We start from the raw sequence: 21,646 nt of genomic DNA on the forward strand, positions 1-21,646 counted from the left end.
TATGGAATCTCAACCTCTCCAAATGCAAGGAGTGGGAATGCCAAGGCAGTGGTGACGTTAACCCAGCTACCGGAACATTCCGCTGCGGCAAGGGGTCCTATGCCTTTTCCCCTCTTCGCCTGTCCCATGATCGACCTCCTGAAGTGGGCAAAAGGTCACCTACTGACCTTTGAGGCCGACGGGACGGGACGGGCCTTCCAAAAATAAAAAAAGAAGAGTGCCATGATGCCGTCCTGTCCTAGTCCTGCGCAACTGAACCGTGCTCTGCGGTGGCCAGGGGTGTCGGGTTGGATACCCGTGATGTCAGACTTCGAGAGAAATTCCACCTGCTCTCCTGGAGCGTCTTGGAGGGGTGCATCGGGGTTCTTTTAAGGTGGTGAGTAGGTGCAACACTACTGTGATGAGGCTGACATCAAAGCTTGTTTCGTTTCATGGCCAACCACTTTTCGCCGGTGTAGGTGACACTGTGTGTGTGTGTGTGTGTGTGTGTGTGTGTGTGTGTGTGTGTGTGTGTGTGTGTGTGTGTGTGTGTGTGTGTGTGTGTGTGTGTGTGTGTACACATGGTAGAGGTGCAAGGGCCGACAGATGTACAGTGACTATGTACTTGTGTGTGTGTGTGTGTATGTGTGTGTGTGTGTGTAAGAGGTGAAGAGACCAACAAGTATACAGTGACACTGTGTGTGCGTAGGTGTTCCTGCGCACTTGTGTGTATGTGTAGAGATCTAGTGCCTAACAGGTATACAGTGACACTGTGTGTGTGTGTGTGTGTGTGTGTGTGTGTGTGTGTGTGTGTGTGTGTGTGTGTGTGTGTGTGTGTGTGTGTGTGTGTGTGTGTGTGTGTGTGTGTGTGAAATACTTGAGTCGGGGTATGGAGCTGGCGTCCAGTACAGACAGACGGACTAGGACATTTTTCCAGGAGAAAAGTAGAGGAGAGGAGCCCATGGTAGAGGAGATCAGAGGAGAGGAGAGGAGAGCAGAGGAGAGCAGAGGAGAGAAGTCCTTGCTAGAGGAGAGGAGAGGAGAGGAGAGGAGAGGAGAGGAGAGGAGAGGAGAGGAGAGGAGAGGAGAGGAGACGAGACGAGACGAGACGAGAGGAGTCCTTGCTAAAGGAGAGGAGAGAGGAGAGCTGTGTCCATGCTAGAGGAGTGCTCCGTGTTCAAGGAGAGGAGAAAAGAGGAAAGGAGAGGAGAGGTGAAGTGTATCCTTGATAGAGGAGAAGAAGGGAGGGTTGTCCTTGCAACAGGCTGCAGAATGCCATTAGAGGAGAGGAAAGGGGTGTCCTTGTAAGAGAAGAAAAGAGAAGAGAAGAGAAGAGAAGAGAAGAGAAGAGAAGAGAAGAGAAGAGAAGAGAAGAGAAGAGAAGAGAAGAGAAGAGAAGAGAAGAGAAGAGAAGAGAAGAGAAGAGAAGGGAAGGATGTCCTTGCTAAAGGAGAGGAGAGGAGAGGAGAGGGGTGTCCTTGTGACAGGCTGCCATGAGAAGAGAGGAGAGGGGTGTCCTTGCTGGAGAAGAGAGGAGAGGGATGTCCTTGCGGCAGGTTGCCTAATGCCCATGACTCACCCTGCAGCTGGTCTAACAGTGCAGTGCTATGCAGACGGAGCCTTTATTTATTTATTGTGTGTGAAAGCCTGTGTGAATATCTGAGACTCTTTGAGTGTGTGTGTGTGTGTGTGTGTGTGTGTGTGTGTGTGTGTGTGTGTGTGTGTGTGTGTGTGTGTGTGTGTGTGTGTGTGTGTGTGTGTGTGTGTGTGTGTGAATGTGGGTGTGTGTGTTGGCATATACACATGAGTGAGTCTGTATTCCATTAGGGTTCCTCATGTTTCTGTGTGTGTGCGTGTGTGTGCTTGTGTGCGTGTGTGTGTGTGTGTGCGTGTGTGTGCGTGTGTGTGTGTCTGAGATCAACTGTGAGTATAAGAGAGAGTCAGTGCATGTGTGTGTGTGTGTGTGTACACATGAGTGACATGTCCGCAACCCATTAGTTTCCTCATGTCTGACTGTGTCTGTGTGGACTAGCATGCATGGGTGTGGCCCGAGACGCTGAGAGCTTAACGAGGGAAAGTAGTGCAAGAACAAATTGGGGAGGGGCAGTGAAAGTTTGCAAGGCCGCTTGTTCTTCATAAATGGTGAAAAAAAACAGACAGGAATGCTGTTTTCTTTTCAAATATTTTTGGGCTTTTACTTTTATTGGTATGGCACTCTGAAGAGAGGGGGTCAGGTAATGAAAGATAGAGATGTGGTCGGGTTGGGTAATGACCCAGGCCGGATTCGAACCTGGCTCCCCATGGCCAATGCTGCCTGCATATGCTATGTGCGAATTAGCATGCTACACCATGGCACACATGACAGGAATGTGTTTTGACCGCAAACTTGCCACAGCTTTGTTGTCGTGTCGCAGTTCAAGTGAAAAAAAAACAGACGCTGTACCGTGTGTCTTGAGAAAGTGCGTGCAAATCGTACCAAGCAAGAGCCCTGCAATTTTCCAGCAACTCATTGCGGTGAAATGTGACTGTTGTTCGTACATGCGCCTATGAGTCATCACAGCACAAAATGTCTTTCAGCTCTCCAGCAAACCATCCCAAAAAAACCCTGGGTGGCGCTTGTGTTCTTGTGTGTGTATCTTTGTGCGTATCAGGCTGCATGTGTCTATGTGCGTGCAAGACTGAATGTAAGACTTTCTTGTGCACAACTGTGTGTGTGTGTGTGTGTGTGTATGTGTGTGTGTGTGTGTGTGTGTGTGTGTGTGTGTGTGTGTGTGTGTATGTGTGTGTGTGTGTGTGATACCATTAGTGCAGGTTTTTTCAGACTTATTGTGTACAGGAAATACTTCTGATTGAAACGCTGTGGCTGTGTGTGTGTGTGTAAAACTGACGCACAGAGCAGGGGCACTTTGTACTTTGTATGTGTGTGTGTGTGTGTGAGTCTGTACTCGCATCGCTGTGTGTGTTTGTGTGGGCTTTACTGTGTGTGTGTGTGTGTGTGTGTGTGTGTGTGTGTGTGTGTGTGTCTGAGAGAGAGAGAGAGAGAGAGAGAGAGAGAGAGAGAGAGAGAGAGAGAGAGAGACACTCATCAAGGAGGGGCACTTTGTTCTGTGCGTGTGCTTGTGTCCTTGTTCTGTTCATGTATGTGTGTGTGCATGTGTGTGTGTTGTTCTACCCCCCCCCCCCCTAAAATGTTCTCCTCGGATCTACACGATTCACAGAAATTACCCATTTTCATTTCAAAACGGCGAATTTCGCCAAAAAGTGGCAAGATGGCATGCCTGTATGTTGTGTGTTTGAGCACGTGTCTGTGTGTTATTGCAATTGAACGAACAGGTGCACTTTGCTCTGTGCGTACAGTACATCGGGAGGTTGTCAAATAGGGGCGAAACAGTTTTTTTTACAAACTATTATTGCACAAAATGTATGAGATTGCATGAAAATCGCACGTCACGTCAACCATCCACGTGTGCCTTGTGTGTGTGCATGCGTGTGTGCATGTCCATGCCACTCACAGAGTAAGTGCATGTGTGTGTGCATGTGTGTGTGCATGTGTGTGTGCATGTGTGTGTGTGCATGTGTGTGTGTGCATGTGTGTGCATGTGTGTGTGCCACTCACCGAGCAGGGGCACTTTGTTCTGCAGCAGTTCGTAGTAGGCGGAGTTGAGGATGCCCACGGGGTTGCTGGGCACGAAGCGGCCCTCCTTCACCAGCCGCTCGCACGTGCGCATCAGCGTGGCCGAGAACTGCGACGGGTCCACGCCATAGTCCCGCCAGCCGCCCACGCCGTCCGCCACTCCTGCAACACAAAACACACACACACACAGAGTTGAATTATCACCACATGTATTAGTTGCCAGGCTTGTGATGAGATCAAGGGGGCGTTGGTAGGCTTATAATGAGGTCAAGGGGCGTTGGCAGGCTTATGATGAGGTCAAGGGGGCGTGGCAGGCTTATGATGAGATCACGGGGGCACTTGTTAAAAAAAAAAAAAAACTGGTCTAGTTCATCTGTGCATTTTCACTCCAGCAACCAGTGAAGGAAACCGGCAAATACATCACAAGGCTAGTATGCACCACGGCCAATTGTGACCGCAAGGTTCTGTGAGCATTTGCTCTGGCCTACTTCACATGGTCAGTCCATTTCTCTGAGATGCAAAGGGCGTTTCTAGCATTCAAGAAATGCCTCTGTATGCTACTGGTTGGAGCCATATTATCGATCAGATCACCCATTCCTCCACTCACCTGCTCACTGAGCTGGTATAAATACATTAACATGCCCCATCGAGGCGTTGGAAATGCTCAGAATTGATTGGTTCCCCATCTCAATAGAAATGTTCTAGATAGTAAGCATGGCCAGACTAAATGAGAAGCGCAACTGTGCAGGGACACAGTTGGTATGTACGGGAAATACCAATAATGTGCTGGCCTATAACCATTTTAAATCCATTGAACATAGACAGCATCCTCACATGCATCTAAACACACACACAAGACTTGGTGTCGGGGGTGGTGGTTACATTCACCAGCTCCAACCTGCCAGTGCCAGTGCATAGCCCCTTCAATTATCAAGATCTATATCTGGCTCTCTCCATTTGTGTGTGTGTGTGGGAGAGAGAGAGAGAGAGACTTCTTCCAGTCTCTCTGTATGAGGTCATTGCATGTACATGTAGTCGCTTTCTTTCGGTCCAACGCAGGTCATGGCAGGCGACAGCAGGGTATCATCATGGAACCCCCCCCCCCCCCCCCCCCATTTTCCTTCGAAGGAGGGTTGATGCCAAGGGTGGTAATCAATCGCATACTAGCAGTGCCAACTAAGCACCAGAACATGAATGTGGTGGTATGGAAGGAAGCCGACCCCCTGCAGTGGCCTGCATACATGCATACGGCCCGCTCTCTCTCTCCTCACATACATGGGAGGTCTCTGCTGCCAGGCCCACTTTAGAACATTTGGATGACTGGCTGGCAACCCTCCAATCCAAGGCCATCCCCCACCCCGACCCCTCACCTCCAAACAAATGCTTGCGCAGTATAAAAATACCGTGCAGACAACCCTGCATTACCCGGAGAGCATGTCGCCTTAGCGCCCACACAGAGGGCCCTCCGTTGCACCTGACCCATGACACTATACATTGTGCTGCTACTGCTGGGTGCAGTGTAGACTGTGGTCTGCCCTACTGCGTGCCACTTGCTCCCTGGGCACTTGAAAAACACTGCTGCAGCTGCTCACGAGTCGTGACAGATGCCCGTGACCTCCGTGGGAACAACAGGGGACAACTATAGCGCACACATGTGATTCAGCTGACACAAGGTCATCTGGTTCATATACCGTGTTGTTGACGGTAAAGATGACCATGAACATTGGCGGGTGGGGTGGATGGGTGCAAAGGGGGGCGGTGGGTGCACGACCACGTGCAGAGATGGCAGGTCTCTTTGACCTCACAGCTGGTGTCAACCTCCGCCCTCCACCTTTCCCCATTGCCCCCGCCCCCTTTTCCCAGCAGGCTCCCCCTATATGTAGGTGATTTACAGTGATGCCCTTTTGAGTGGGAGACAAATAGCACGCCTCATTAAACTATATTCTCACCTGTCATTGGTCAATGTCAATCGACACCTGGCCTTCGAAGAGTTACAAAAGCTGTGCTGGGTTGAAGGGGAAAGTGTGGCTGTGCCGTGACCATTGCCATGGATGAACTTAATGTACAGTAAGCACAACTATTGCACCAAAAATCAGTGCAGTGGATACTTTATTAACTGCAACAACGTCATCAGAAGGCTGGTACAAGGAAATGTGGGGGTGGGTAGCCCCATTTGCCTGAGGTCGTTTTGTTGCCATCTGGCATTCCTACCTCAGTTGGAGTTGGCACATTTGGCTCCAGTAGGTGTTAAACTGCTATAAGGGACGGGCACAGCGCTTCCATTCTGGGTACGCCGCCATATTGATAGCTAGTTGCTATCGTAAAGGGAGAGTGACTGCCTCCACCATGCATGCAGTTCTGGTCTCTAACATCGACAAGCCGGCTGTGTCCACAGTCAAGAATGTGTGCTACCCAAAGCACAGACACAGCACGCACTGAATACCTTCAACAACAAGCACCACACCACGATAACTTGACAATCGAGCAGTTTGGCTTCTGCATAAACCCGGCGTTCCCACAGGTAGGCGCCTCACCTGATGGCCTAGTTAGCTGTGACTGCTGTGGACAAGGCTGCCTGGAAGTGAAATGCCCTGCTAAGCACAAACACAGCACTGTCCAGGAGGCTTGTGACGCAGACAAAGACTTTTGTCTCCACAGAGTTGATGGCATTGTTCAGCTCAAACAAGGTCATAGGTACTACACACAAGTGCAGACACAGATGTTCGTGACAGGTGCAACCTACTGTGACTTGACGTTGCCTGTATCCTGCCAGATGTCAGCTTCTGGGAGTCCTGTCTGAGGAAGGCACAGGAATTTTTTCACAAAGTTTGCCTCCCCGAGCTCATCTGTGGGTATTAGACCAGAGACACCTCCACACCGGGATAGAGTGGAAAGTTATATTTGACCATCTTACAGCAGCAACCCATGCTAGCCGGCGACTCTTTGTTATGGAGGACATTTGTTCTCCATTGAGACGCCTCCAAGTTGGAAAACGGTAAAAAGATAATCCATTTGGGATTTTTTTCCCCGTCCCGTCACAGCTTGCGCTTCTACACCCTACGACACAGCAACGGGCGACCATAACGACAGCAGAGGTCAAATGAAACGGTAAAACACCAAGCAAACTACTAGCAGAATAAAGCAAGTCCTCACTGTAAACAATGGGCTGGCCCGCTTCCAAAATGTCTGCCGCGCAACGTGTGACGTCATGTGCCCGAAATTTATTAGTCTTTCTGGGACTGACATGTCTAAAGGACTAGCTAATACTGATTGAAAAAGGTAAATGTAACATTCAAATTTATTTTGCGTGTATGACAGAACACACACACACACACACACACACACACACACACACACACACACACACCCCTTATCCTCCATGAATCAAATAATCACGTGCAGAAGGTGGCATATTTACCACATAATTCTACAGAGACATAAATGTTCCTTTCTGACAATGGAATTAAGCCTGATCAATGCATGTATTCAGTATTGTTTCCTGAAGTTACAAGCGGGTAAACTAGTTCAGGCAGCTAGAACCCTTGTTTGGATAAGCTCTCACTGAGCAGTCAACAATCCTATAAAAACGGGATTGTCCTGACTGTCACCTTGATAACGTGAGAGGAAAAGCCGTTGTTTACATCAGACAGCCCAAAGAAGCTAGAAGTAAACGCAACCTATTTAGCAAACAAAAAACAATAAATCATTATTATTGTCGATGCAACAATACATCACATCGACCCCTCACCCTGGCCAAAGCAGTGAGAGGGTGGCTTTTTGATGGTTGTGCATGTGAGCTCGACAGCTTTGAAGTAGCCGCTGGGTGAAACAACGTTTGATCGCGTATAATGCCCTACTTCCGCCTGAACACACAAAAGAAAGAGGTGCGAACAGTGCCTGTGCCATCACATGCAAATGTAATAATAACTGAACACAGGACTATACCTTGTGCCCACAAAAAAGTACAAAAGCCTTCCTCGAACAAAAGTCAAATGTGACAAAAAGTGAAATCCACGAGAAGCATAAATCCTACAGAATACCCAAATAGGCTACCTACTGGCACTATGCGTTTCTGTGCACACTGAAGATTTATGTGCGTCTGGACAAGAAAACAACTAAACACAGGCTACTATCGATGAAGTTCAGCGTGTAAGCTGAACGAGAGAGTGGCACTCTAAATAATTAAATACACGCGTGTCGTTTCGCTTACTTTACTGTACACTTCGTACACCACCGAGGTGTTTTGAGGACAAAGGCTTCCCCGTGCGGAACAACGACGTATATGCGTGAGTTTGTCACGGTTAGCTACAGCTAGCAACATGGCTGCCTCCATGCTCAACCATTCTGACCTTTAAATTTCGCTGTCAAAATGACACGAAATTGCCTTAATATCAGAGGTGAATACCTGTTCTGGTCTAAAAATGCGTTGTTCATATAGTTCTTTGAAATTTAAGGTGGATACATACCACTTGAATGTGACAATGGTTAGATTTGCTATTAATATGATGAGGACAATTTCAACAGTCAATGCCGGTGCGTTGTGATGCAATTTGGATTTTCGTGCGTGCTTAATGTGGGTAATCTTAGTGCTTTAATGAGTTCTCTGCTTTGTTTTCATGGCACGTGTTTTGTTTACATTCAGCGTGTGGACTGTTCACACACACAAGCCAGATACCACCACTAGTTGGCTGTGGGGGGCTCGTCCTGGGCGCTTTCTAGGTAAAAGGTCACTCACAGAAATACTCCCTGTGCACGGCTGTGCTTGTGTCGTGACCATAGCAGGGGCTGATGTTTTCTCCTTCGAAATACTCCCATACAACTACTTGCATTGGTCCATCTTCACATTCAAATAAACGCAAAATGCAATTGTTCAAGAAAGACGATGAAGGTGAACTCAGGTCAGGCAGGCTACACAGTCACACCTACACGGCACGCTCTAGCGTGCGGGATCATTGTACGTCTCCGCGTGCTTTAACCCATGAAGGTCATACAATGAAAAAAACCTTCCCAGGAAACTTCTCACTTCGGCAAATCCGTCTTGAGTCATGACATAACAATTATTTGTGCGACAACAAACGGACAAAGCAACGTTTTCATACAATAAATACCAATCAATGAATTGTATGTGAAATTGTCTTTTGACACTTTAACTCACCCAAAACATCAACAGATTTGTGTCGAGCAATGAAGCAGGCATCATCACCATAGCACATCCCTTTCTTCAAGATCCCCTTCCGAAAGTCCTTCCCGAATCCACAACTAGCCGTGATGAGGCTGTAATCCCGACCATCAGTTTGGGAGAGTCCGCCCAGGACAGCCCTGGCAACAATCCTGCCATAGGAAAGTACGGATAACATTCCCCAATTCGAGATCGATCAAGTCTCTACTCGCCGACCCCAACACTTCCCAGCTGCCCGAGCCTGTGGCAGGTCAGTCCGCCGACATTCGGCTGCTGTTACCCAAGAATAGCGCGAGGTAGCTAGCTTCACTTATTCGTCTACGCAAAAGGAAATAAATGAAGCCACCACCGTCGGATTTGATGAAAAGAGTAACTAGCGTGACTGCGGACCAAAACACAGAGATTACAGTCACAGTCCTTTTTATGTTTTGGCAGATTTGACAGACGCAATTCGTCCGTGTCGCTCCATCCTACCAGGCATCATCTTTTCCACTCACAAGCCCTCCAACAAACACCGTCCCCCCGGGTTCCGGAGAGGCAGAGATGGGTCTCGTGACTTGGTGTGCTGTCGTCATAGGATAGTGGTGACGCAACTCGCACTCTTCCATAAAAGGATATCATACATTTTCTACGTCAAATACAGTTTACCAAAGTTGCAATTCAATTTTCCAAACAAATTAATGATGCATGTTTGCAAGTACAACTCTTTAGCACAATTGATGCGTTCAAAGTATTCGACGTCACACGCATGATTCTCTTGACTACAGAAGCTGATGCATACTGCTAATACATTTTCCATTGTTATTAATTATGTAAATATGTAGCCTAATGCATTAATGTATTGAGTAGTTAATCCATTTTATTGTTGTTTTTGAATTTAACATATACGCTTTTACTGCTTCCCAGAATGCCTTGGGGTTAGCCATTTCCTCTCTTATTTCCTGGATACAAGACGCCATATCGGTTACTATGACTGAAATCATGCAAGCGTTGTCTCTGGTGTTTATTTTACTGTACATCAAAGGTACCAGCTCCAATGCCTTTATGGAGAACGACACCGACATTAGCAATACAACCGACGTAACTGGACAATACGATTTCTCGGAAATAACGGAGAGTACCACTGTTCCTTTGCCAACACCAACAGATACTTTGCCCACTGAACGAGACACTTCGTTCCCAGACCAAACTGGGCAGAGCGAAACCACGACTGAAAATGGGGTGACAGATCTACCGCGGACGTCAACGACTCAAAGTGCACCCACGGACCCTCCACGTGAACCTTGGCCTCTCTTCGATTCTTTCCCCAATCCTGATTATTCTGGTACGAAAGTTATGGCAATGGTTATGGAGTAGCCTATGGTGCAAGTGAACGTCTTTTGCAAGTTATCAGATAGCATACCATCACAGTAGATGCTTATTAAGGCAGTATGGACATCAATTGTTTTCTTCCTCTAGAATTCAATTCAGGCAACTCTCAATGTAATCCGGTTAGGGCCAATGTAAGTCTGTATTCGTAATCGCAAAGCTAGGACATGTTTGCTAACCATTAGCCAGGCAAGACCAACTACAGATTGTTTTCTGATCTTCACTTGGAATGGCCATTGACTAAATTACAACTTTCCTCCTTGTATCTCAGTCTCAAGTCTGTGTCCATGCAATGTGCAGTATGGGACGTGTGAGGCGAATTGCTGCTGTGATCCAGATTGCACAGAGGAAGTTTCTCTCTTCATTTCCTGTTCCATCGAGAAAGTCAGGTAAGTGTAGCCTACTATGTCAGTTGTTTAGTAACTAAGTAACAAGTAACTAACAAATCTCTCTCTCTCTCTCTCTCTATCTATCTCTCTCTCTCTCTCTCTCTCTCTCTCTCTCTCTCTCTCTCTCCATCTCTCTCCACCTTTGCAGTGTCAACCCAAAGCTCTGTAAGCAAGATGTGGCTTCCTACTCATTGGGAGCCACTCCTGAGGGTTATTCCACTCTGCAGTCCTCTATTGATCAAGAAGTCAACGCCAATATACTCTGCATACAGAAAGCTAACTGTAAGAAAACATTGCATCTGCATACTATCACAATCAGTAACCGCATACCATACATGTCCTGAACATTATTAGTTACCTTTTTGTTACATTATCCATGAAACATTTGGTGATGTTGGTAACACTTTATTTGTTTGGTTTACTATTACAGTGGATCCACCACATTAGGTACAGTGTAATAACCAGTGTAACAATATTTTAAACCCATGTAATACCTGTGTAATACCATAATAACATATTTGTACATGATGTAAGTACAAAATTGGTACATAGCGTTACACTGGTATTACATGGTATTAAATATTGTTACATTGGTTAATGCACTGTACCTAATGTGGTAGATCCATTGTAATAGTGAACCATTAAAATAAAGTGTTACCATTTTTTTTCTTTGTATGCCCACCTCCATGTGGCCTCATAATGCAATAGACGTTCTGAAGACTTTAGTGATAACACTACACAACACTATATTGTATTACACAGAGCCTTTAGTAATACATTTGGTCTTGGTCATTGCCATACGGATAACAGCAAATGCGTAACAGAAGCCATGTCTTGAGCTTTTTCAGATTATATGTGCTTGTGTTCATGGTGTGTAATCAAGGAGTCTACTTACTGTATCATTGTGTGTAATGTATCTATGTGTTTGTGTGTTTGTCAAGATGATGCTGGCCTATCTTATGCCACTCCAGAAATGCCCACAGATGTCAATTTTGACACACTCTTCCGTAAATTTGTGGGATTTTTCTTTGGCACTTCTGATGGGAGCAGTGAATCGAATCAAAAGAAGGAAGACATCTTGGATGTTTACCGTGTAAGGAAGATACAGTAAATAAGGAAGATACAGTAAATGATTGTTTAGTAATCAGTGTCCATCATTTTATATAGCGTGTATTTACTATATTGCATAATATCACAACTATAGTACGTCTTGGCACAATGTAAATGTAAAATATTTCACAGCCTTCATAAGAAAGTACAGTTGTGCTTCTTGTATTTCTTAATTGATGTCTTGACTCTTCTTCTTGACTGACATTCTCTTAATCCATCATGCTGATTGGCAGTATGGGGATCCAATCCAAACAGAGGATGAGGCGGGACAGAGTGGGACCCTCCCGCTACCTGCATCTGCTGGGACTGCTTATTGCTTAGACGCAAACCCTGCAGGTACTAGATCTAATGGCTTCCGTTCGCTGATCGAGCTCATTGACTTTGCATGGGGTAATCTCGAAATGCGGGTCAATTAGTTACATTTAAAAAAAATTGAAAGACAACTCCCCCGTGTGTCAAACATCCATTGGTGGATGAAGCTTACATGAACAAAGGGATGGTGATTACCATGCTCAAGGGTTGGGAGAGATCAGGTCATTAGCCTTAGTCTCACTGCAGGGCCAGCCCCGGGCTGGCCCGGACAAAAGGGGGCTGAGTGACGGTGATCTCATCAAAAGGGGGCTAGGTGCTAAAGATGGCCGCCGGGCCAGGTTGTGGGGCTAAGGGCCGGTTTCCCTGGCCCGTCGAATTCGATGGGCCAGCAAGCACCGCCGAGGCTCGGAGGCGGGGTCAACCTCGGGCGATATAGCCCACGTGCGATATAGCCTACCAGACCTTCGGCGATAATAGCGCAAAAGCTAAATAAGCCGACATAAATGTCATGTGTGAGTATTTGTGAGACACTTTTTATTGGTGTCCAGTGGAAAGCATGCCAAATCACGATAATGGCACAAGAGTTGGCGGCTAAAAGCAGAAAAAAGCCGACATGACTTAGCTATGACATCCCAAGTTTAGTGGTGCCCACGATGCCCTGATAACAACAAAAAAGTTATGTTGGCTAAATAACTTTAAAAACACAAACAGAAGTGCCAAAGTTGCATCTTATGAAATTATGCCATAAGAAAGCCAAACACCCCAAACTAATAATTTGCCCAGAATTTAGCGATAAGTCCCCCATGCAGCCACATTATTACACAGTAAAGCACAGCTGTTATTGACTTAGGCCTATTTAAAATCATCCTCACTCTGCTGCCCTAGTGTCTCATGTTTTGCAGACATACTAAACCATAGGCATACGTTTTGCAGACATGTGCCATAGTGCGCACACTTAGAATTCCCTGCAGGACACACACCGATGTTATGCAGATTGAACGACTTGTAGGCTACGCTACTTCCGTGGCTACTTTAATAAATAGTCGCTATTCCCCTGGCTCATCATTTTCTATAGCAGCTGATGAAGATGCTATGTCTCCGGGATTTGGTCTCTTTTCACATGGTAACTTATTCAATTACCTGCACATTCACCATGAATAGACACGCCGCAACGAGGGGGTGTGTCGCTATGTCCGGGCTCATAATTTTCTATAGCAACTGATGAAGGTGCTATGTCTCCGGGATTTGGTCTCCTTTCACATGGTAACTTATTCAATTACCTGCACATTCATGTCTCGCTATGTCCGGGGCTCATGCTTCTGTGCGCTATTGGGGGGATTAACTGGGCATGTTCGCACGTCTCCTTCTGTTCACTCTCAGTTGTCGAGCTGCTCGTATTTTCATGCGTCTTTGTCTTCTTAACATGCGCTGCGTCCCATACAGCTTCTGAATCGACAACTTTGCCATGTAATAAAACTGTTCTTGAAAGGCAAGCCATTTTCTTTGCTTTTGCGTTGTTCTGTTGTTGTCCTTCTGTGATTTGGTGCGAAAGTGGGCTGTGCCCGACTGACGTTTCACAAACAAGGCGTGTACCTGAATGTGCCTGGGGTCGGTTATGAGTCCGATCAGGCAAAAAATGGCCCGGGCCGGCAGCTCCGAGCCGGCCACTCTCCTGAGCCCCGGGCGGCCCCGGGCCGCTGAAGCGCGGCTAATGAGACCAAGGCTAATGACTCCGCTCACTCACCTGGTGGTCCTAAGAACTAACCAGCAAGGCTGCGGCTTACAAGTCAGGGGTGCATTTCTCGAAACAACTACTTTGTTGTTTGCAATGCAATTTCCCATTGACTACCCAAGTTGCTAATTGACTAACAACTATGCTTTCGAGAGACGTACGCACCCCTGATTCCATAATGTTAACTCATCAATATCATGTTAGTAAATGATAAATGACAGAGCATTAGTGATTCCTTCATTGTTTTTCTTTCTTATTGTCTTTTCTCCCTCTTCTCCACCCACACACTTCGTCTTCCACCAGCATGCATTTTGATTTTGTATTGCAATGTTTTTAAGAACTAGTAAAATGCAAGTTTTCTTAAATACATGATACATTGTGGTGTTTACTGTTTTTGCAGCATTCCTACAGGATCAGACAAGCACATGCATGAGAAACTTGGATATGGTACATGATTGCACTACCTTAGATGCCTTAAACTGGCAGACCTATTCCGGTTTCCGCATTGTTTCCGTAAGTTGATGTGTCCTGTACTAAATGAATGTACTAAATATACTCCTTTGGTTAATGGTTTTGATTTAATTGACATTTAAATTATTATTCAACAGGAATTGATCACTCGTGCCAATGTAAGTGCCTTTTTTCTCCTGCAACTCAAACACACAAAAATTGAATCAGTTATATTTTTTGTGGATCAGTTCTCTGGGTTCCATGTAGTATAAGCTTCATACTCCTTGAAAGTAAAAGTAACTGTTCGCTAATTCCAAAAGCTATATCAATTCAAAATGAGAGGACAGAACTGTGCCATGTTCTACAGTTGAGTGCCATGAGTCCAATTTTATGTCAATTTCATGTGACTCTTTGCTGACCTCAGCTGGTGCCAGTGGAGATGGTGTCCATGGTCCTGCAGTCTGTGGAGGGTGTGCAGACACCAGTGGACCCCTCGGAGACCACACCCTACACTCCTCAGCTAGTCAACCCAGCAGGGGCAGGCCTCGCAGTCTGCACTAATGTGGTGCTTCAGGTAAGGTCCTGTACTGGGATATGCCAAGGTGATGGACAGGTTGGTTTCAGAGAACAGCGATACCAGGGTGTCCACAGGTTTTTTAAAAGTATTAAAAGTTGATCAATTCAAAAGGCAAAACTTAATGGCCTTAAAAGTTGAAAATTTGCTCAAAAGGTATATATTTTTTTAAAATGAGCTTTTTTTTTTTTATCATTTTGATTCAAAATTAAGTGGTTAGGTTAGACTTTCAGCCCAAAAGTGTTCGTTTTGACTCCCGATCCGCCTGTTTGGTGGTTGGAGTAATTAACCAGTGCTCTCCCTCGTTCTCCTAAATGACTGAGGTACCCTGAACATGTTACCGTCCCGCCGTACTGCTTCCTTTCAGGCATCTTTTTGCAAAAAAAATGTTTTGTTAAGACTCTCAACGAAGTTCCGTGATGGTTGTAAAAATGATCTAAAGGTAGTGAAAAAAGGTATTAAATGGTAGTAAATTTGACTTCAAGATTGGTGTATATACCCTGGATACCTACGTAGTATCTAGTACAGGTACAGCCATACACAATAATGAGCACTTGTTCCTGCACGACTTTGGAGGACGGGTGAATACTGTATTGACCACACAGGTAGTGATTTGGATAATATGGTAGTGTCGCCAAGTGATTTGGAGAATGGTGGATTATAATGATAAGCTCGGAATTCCCATACTGCCTTGTGAGTTGATTCCAATCTGAAGGATAGAATGGGAAGTGGGAACCCTGGCTGAAATCTCCACCTGAGTTTAGGATCCCAACCACAGAATGGGAAGGGAGCGAATGGCACATTATTATATAAGCGAAAGCTTGTAGTTTGTTTACAGATCCACCATGTCGACACCAGATGCGAAACCAGCTTTGCATTAAGCTTTAGATACTTACTGTAGTATTTTAAAAATAGGTGATATCAATAGCCCCTTGTAGAAAACTACCGTTAAGAAATACCGGTAGATGGTTCCCAGATTATACATATCTCACTTGTGACATAGCCAGGCAAGTGTTACGGCATTGTAGTTCCTGAATCCAGACTTCCCATTGTGGATAGATTATGTATTACCATGTCCTTGTGTCCTTAATCTGCTGTCACATCTGACACCTTATTGATATATTTACGTACAGTATGTTGCTTTTCTCCTTTCCGAAGGTCAAGTACGTAGTTGTATTCAGCGAAGCAGGGGAAATTACAAACGTGACTGTGGCATTCGTCCTCGGCAAGGTCAATGAAAATATGGTGCCAATCCGTCAGACATTTCAGATTGAATATGTGCAGGTGAGTGAAAAATGGTGAACTTGCAAGCTCGGTCAAATTATTTTCTCATGATCTATGATCTGTAATTCTAAATCAATCATGTACGTTATGTTCTTCTGCATTCACAGCAGTCTGTCAACAAACCATCATTCAAATTCAGTGGCAACCCAGGGTACATAGCTGGACTGCCTCTTATTGCTGGGACCAAAACGGCAGAATATCCTTTCTCATCTCTTCACCTCAGGACCAGACGCTATCAGTATGCAAGCAACCCTTCGCTATGTATTTACGCAGCAGGCCTATTTAAAATGCGGAGGAGGGTGACTCATCAGATGTCATATAACCCTTTAACCCTTTTAAGGCTGATGCTGCGTATATGCTGCGTTAACTTAGGCGTCTGGTGCAACACAGATGCAGCAATCAGGCTCATGAGATTTGAGATTTGTTTATTTTTAAATGTGGGTATGTAAGAGCTGAATGAACACATTCTAATGTAAGATGAGGGTCTTAGCTTTTAAATGCAACTCATCTCATGTTTTTATGTGCTTTGGAGGTTGAGATATTTAGGTTTTTATAGACTGAGGGCACCTTTTCCCAAAAAGGATTTGGGCATTTAGCAGGAGGTTTTTTGCAAGTACCTTAGGATTAAATGGGTTAACCCATCAGATGAAGTCTCTAGTGTGAGATATGTTCTTGTTTTGGGAAACTGGATGCATGTGGTGACAGAGAGAGGAACATCCACTCCTTCCCCTTCCCTCCCACTAGCCAAGGTCGCCTAATCTAAACTGTTTAACATGCATAATATCCTGTTTGTCTTTTAGACTCCTGTGACTCCCTTCTTTGACCCTGAGAAACTGTTCAGATCTGCATTAGTGTTATCTCAAATGGGAGTCATGATGATGCACATTTTAATTTGGTAATCAATAAGTTGTGATGCTTATCAGGTGTGCGACGCATGAATTTGCTAAAGCCAAAACACAATGTGCATTCGAGCATGAGTTTGTTCTTAAATGCAAAGCATGCTGGGTTAGATAACTACCTAGGGCACTCGCCTGCCATGTGGCTGACCCAGGTTCGATTCTCAGCCTGGTTCCTTTGCCGACCCCTCCCGGTCTCTCTCCCCATTTGCTTCCTGTATATCTCTCATACTGTCCTGTCCACAATAAAGTCTAAAAGACCAAACACATATCTTTTTGAAAAAAAAGAAAAGTGTGTGCTTTCCACAGCCAATGTTTGCCGTCTTAACAGTCCTCCTCCACTGTGATTGTGCTGGGCACTGACCCCAGGGCCGCTCTCAGCGTCATTGGGAGCTCCAGAGATCAGGACTGCCTGTCTGGGGGCATGAAGCGCTCTCCTGTCCTCTTCGGGCTGGATACCGTCTCTGGCTGTTTGCTAAGGTGAGAACATGAGATATGAACCAATTGCAAGCCGCTTTTTTGCACGGAGGATAGTGTAAAGGGCCTGAAAACACTGGTTAACAATTGCACATCACTGGGTTTTCCATGCCTTCAAATTCTTTTATTTCCATAAATGGTTTGCAAGTTGGACGCTTCCAGGGTGCGATTTGTCAAAAAAACAGAGGGGGGGATGTTTTTTTTCATGAAACGTGACGTCACAAAATGAAGTTAACGCGACTAACAGCTCAATATTGGATGATATCAAATTAATAACACTTAATTCAGTCAAAAACAACGTGGCAGTGTATTTTTCCCCCAACACGGACACTAAGACAATGCGTCTTCATTGAGAGGTTTTTTTTTGCGCCTAATGTAGTTGGACATCTCTTGCACAAAAAATGTTACACTGAAATCGCGAAGGGGGAATTCTGTAGCCTACATTTCGTGTGCCAAAGACACTTCAGTCCTAAGCGCACTAACCCTAGAAATAGCCACCGAGTGTAGGCAGAGGGGGCTTTCAACGTGTCGTCCTCATGCGTTGCAACTTTCTACAAACTTTTAGTCGGGTCATACAAATTCATTGCATGTTCAGGCGCTACTCCACCCATTCCGTCTGCCTTGACAGTAGCCTAGATTTACGATTAAGGCACAACGCTTTCATAGCCTAATGTGCAGACAGAAATACTTAAACAATCTCAGTAACTTTTCTGCTCCATTTTAAAGCACCTCCCACCTCATCAATTAGCGAGAGGGCACAACGCGCACCTCCTCTGCGGTGTAACAAACCCAGAGGAAAGTGATCAGGACAACTCTCGCAACATCTGCCTACTGTCAGCGCGTCTTTTTGCATAGCCACTCAAGAACAGTCTGGAGTTGGAAGCATAGCCTATTTCAAACCAATGTCTTAAACATTTCCTTTGTTAGCTCCCCCACTGACGCTGCGCAATGCAATGCAATGCGCCCCTTTTGCGCGCCTGTTTGTAGGCATTAGCCAAGTAGTTGGGTAGGTTGTTTCCTATTTGATGGTCCATCAAGAAAGGACTAACTGCTGCTTTGGCGTTTCATGTTCGCAGGTCGTTTAGCGATATGTTACTAATTCCCGTACATAACGCAACTTTGTTGCATATGTGCTGTTGAGTCCTCGTAAACATCAAAGCTTCCACCACGTCGGGCAATTTTGAAAGTGAGTGCAATGTAGACTGCAGAAAAGGGTCACAAGTTGCCTGTCATGTCAACATTTTTGTTAGTTTATTTTGATAGGCCTATTTGCGAGGATATTTCTGTGGCAAAGATAAAAACCAGAAGGGGGGATAATACCCCCCATCCCCCCCGGCAAATCGCACCCTGGACGCTTCAATTGCAAGACGCAAGGCTACGTATTTGTTATATTTGAAAATACTTGTATTATTTAGCACATACACAACTTCTCTGAGGTGTTACTGACTTGGATGTTCTTTGGAGGTTTTTAAACTTCTATTAGTCTTCGGGTTTCAGTAAACGCACACCGCAACTTCTATTATTCACCAGTACCTAATTTCTCTCTTTTGTCCAGGCTGAAGGATGCTTCCAACTGCACTGTCCTAACTGAGACGCTTATCGCTGTCCTCAAAGGCAAGACGTTCCCAGACCACGTAGCCTCATTTGGAAACACGCTTCCTAAGCACACGTTGGATTGGGTGCCCATCAAGAATCACACCATTACAGCAACAGTAAGTGGCAAGTGATTTGTGGTCCATTAAGATGGACAACCCAATATAACAATTTTCAAATGATTTAGTCATCTTCACGAGTCAGCCGAGGTCATTAATTAATAGCAAACAAAGACTTTTCTCAACCACTTCACGATCTGTGGGTAGAGCACCCCTCTTGCAAAACCAGGCCTTTTGCTGTGAGTCTTAGAAAGTCTGAACATTGTGAGATGCAGAATTGCCATTCAAAAGCAAACTTGCTCGCCTGTTCTGTAGGAAAATAATAAAGTATACATTAACTTTCACCTTGACTTGACTTTGACCTCAGTAGATATGATCATATTTGTGTCTGTCACTGGCCGGATCAGTGAGGTTGAAAAACATTCACAGTAGGACAGGAAAACTAAACATTTACAGTATGTTGTTCTTTCAGGAGACCACAAGGGGGAGTCCAAGTTGCCTCACTACCATTTTTTTTCACTGTGAAAAACTGAAGCTATTGCCAATGCCAGGCACATTATTTAGTTACTTTAGGACAGTGTGTTTCTTTAGTGGAAAGATTGAAAGGGTGACTGTGTGTATACTTGTCACTATATTTTAACAGGGTTCCCAGGAGTGTCACATACCGTTGTCTCTTCACCTTGAAGTGAGGTGGACCAAGTATGGGACGTTGACAAATCCTCAAGCAAGGATCGTCAGCGTGACAGAAATAATCGCTGCCAACACGAGCAGCCTGGTGGGTTACAATCTTGTATGAATTATTTTTCTTGATCAAAGTATGTAACTTGTATTTCACACTGTACACATGTGGATTTTTAGGATACTTTTTGAGGATTGTACGGTGTAATGACCTTTTTAGACCTCTTGCTCTGTAATCCTTCTAATATTGACATATGATACCAGTCACCAGACCTTAATTCCCTAAATTGTATAACTCAATGTGCAGTTGTATAACTCAGTGTTATCAAATTGATATTACTGCCTTTCATAGTCAGTTGCTTACATGGATCTAGCATAATATTATTGGTATTCTTTACATGCAAATAGACATCAGCATAATATGTGATGTTATTTCCATTTTCTCTTGCCTCCAGGCCGTCTTGTCCGGTGCCAATGGCTTTGTGCCCGTCACCACCTCCGTGGCGTTCGTGGACGTCTCTGCCCCAGCGGAGCCTGGCTACAGGGCAGCCCCCACCATCGATGCCAAGCTGCCCTTCGACTTCTTCTTCCCATTCGTATGAATGCAGAACACATGGGGTGCATTCCAATATGCTGACTCCTGTCCTCCATAGCTCACTTGCCTCCTTGTTGCCTCGTGATGATATCACAGACAACAGAATTGTTTTTCATCTTGCAAAAGCTTAATTCAAATGTCATTTTCTCATTTGCAAACGGGATGATGATTGACAAATAACCCCCAAAAGTTGTTGTGGCTAGGCTGACAGCAGGGAAAGTTTTTTTTTCTCCACGGGAGGTGAGGCGTCAGCGAAACGCGAGGCCACAAGCACAGACTGAGGACGGGAGTCTGCATATTGGAATTCACCCACAGCTTCACAAAGGCTCTACCAATTGCTGTTACCCAATGTGGTTCAGTGACAAACTTGGTTGGTTTAATCCAGAGGTAGTGATAAACCTGATTTTAGAGTATATTTGTATAAAGACATGGGCATTTTCTCCTGATAAGTTTACTATTACCCTTGGGTTAACAGGTTTTAGGATACAGAGAAGGGTATTAGAAGTGTAGTTTGTTTTTCCAACAAGCAGCAATTCTGCATTTGATTCAGAGAGTTTACAGGGTGGTCTATTGTGTTTTTGTTTTTTTTTCTTTTCCAACAAGTTCACTGAAGCTAATACCTTCTCATACACCTGTTCAGAATGTAAAAGTGTACGCCTTTGTCCTGGCTGAAACATAATTATTCAAGATCACTCAGAGGAATTGATTAAATCTACCTCACTATCTTCTTATGGACCCAGAGAGCAAAGCGTATGTAAAGTAGGATTACGTCAATGTTTTAGTGCACTACAGTATGTATCTACATTAGATACATATATTTTTATTTTGTATACATTTGTACATATTTGCACATACATGTTTTGTATATAATGCAATAAACCTACTTGAGAATACAACCACAGTAGATTTTTTCCCATGAAATGAAATGGGACAAATGTATACACAATGTACAGGGAAAAGGCAATACTGGTGTACAGTATACAATAGACTAGAGTATAGCGCCGTATTCAATGTTTACAAAGAAGTTCATTGTGCACTAAATTGTATAAACATATCATTCAAATTTTACAGTTAATATATTATGATTAATTTCCCTTTGTCCTTCATGGTCAGGCCACAAAACTTTTGTTCTCTGGTATTTCACATTTTTGTAACAAACAAACAAAAAAAACATCCATCATCCAATACAGCACGATTATTTACACTTGATTTAAAGGAGGATTCGTGCTAGTTTCATCATGCAGTAGTACTGATTATACTACCCTTGCCTAGTCAGAACCGACGATGCTTTATTTTTTTTGTTCAGCCCTTTCTCAGATCCAGGGGTGCGTTTCTTG

At 44.8% G+C, this 21,646-nt stretch overlaps 2 protein-coding genes across 2 annotated transcripts in view; one reads left to right on the forward strand and one right to left on the reverse strand.

The window, feature by feature from the left end:
* pptc7b (protein phosphatase targeting COQ7 b) overlaps positions 1-9,327 on the reverse strand; it is an 18,178-nt gene extending 8,851 nt beyond the window's left edge. The window contains exons 1-2 of the mRNA XM_063210145.1: positions 8,769-9,327; positions 3,596-3,775 (exon numbers count right to left, since the gene is read on the reverse strand). Coding sequence (XP_063066215.1) covers positions 3,596-3,775; positions 8,769-8,970 — 382 coding nt within the window. The 5' untranslated portion in view covers positions 8,971-9,327. The remainder of the gene's footprint in view (positions 1-3,595; positions 3,776-8,768) is intronic.
* Positions 9,328-9,643: 316 nt separating this feature from the next.
* tctn1 (tectonic family member 1) lies at positions 9,644-21,205 on the forward strand. The gene is made up of 14 exons (XM_063210146.1): positions 9,644-10,116; positions 10,432-10,549; positions 10,698-10,831; positions 11,491-11,642; positions 11,893-11,995; positions 14,104-14,216; positions 14,312-14,332; positions 14,578-14,727; positions 15,886-16,011; positions 16,119-16,207; positions 17,250-17,387; positions 18,940-19,096; positions 19,680-19,811; positions 20,170-21,205. The coding sequence occupies exons 1-14, from the start codon at positions 9,762-9,764 to the stop codon at positions 20,314-20,316; spliced, it is 1,935 nt and encodes a 644-aa protein (XP_063066216.1). The 5' UTR covers positions 9,644-9,761; the 3' UTR covers positions 20,317-21,205.
* Positions 21,206-21,646: the final 441 nt, after the last annotated feature.

The sequence above is a fragment of the Engraulis encrasicolus genome, chromosome 11 (assembly GCF_034702125.1).
Source record: "Engraulis encrasicolus isolate BLACKSEA-1 chromosome 11, IST_EnEncr_1.0, whole genome shotgun sequence".
NCBI classification, from domain to species: domain Eukaryota; kingdom Metazoa; phylum Chordata; class Actinopteri; order Clupeiformes; family Engraulidae; genus Engraulis; species Engraulis encrasicolus.

Bases quoted from the DNA above. Each gene is read 5' to 3' on its own strand.
- tctn1 (XM_063210146.1), top strand. From the start codon at position 9,762: ATGACTGAAATCATGCAAGCGTTGTCTCTGGTGTTTATTTTACTGTAC. The intron at 11,996-14,103 runs GTACTAGATCTA...CTGTTTTTGCAG, and splicing joins CTTAGACGCAAACCCTGCAG to CATTCCTACAGGATCAGACA. The intron at 14,217-14,311 runs GTAAGTTGATGT...ATTATTCAACAG, and splicing joins CCGGTTTCCGCATTGTTTCC to GAATTGATCACTCGTGCCAA.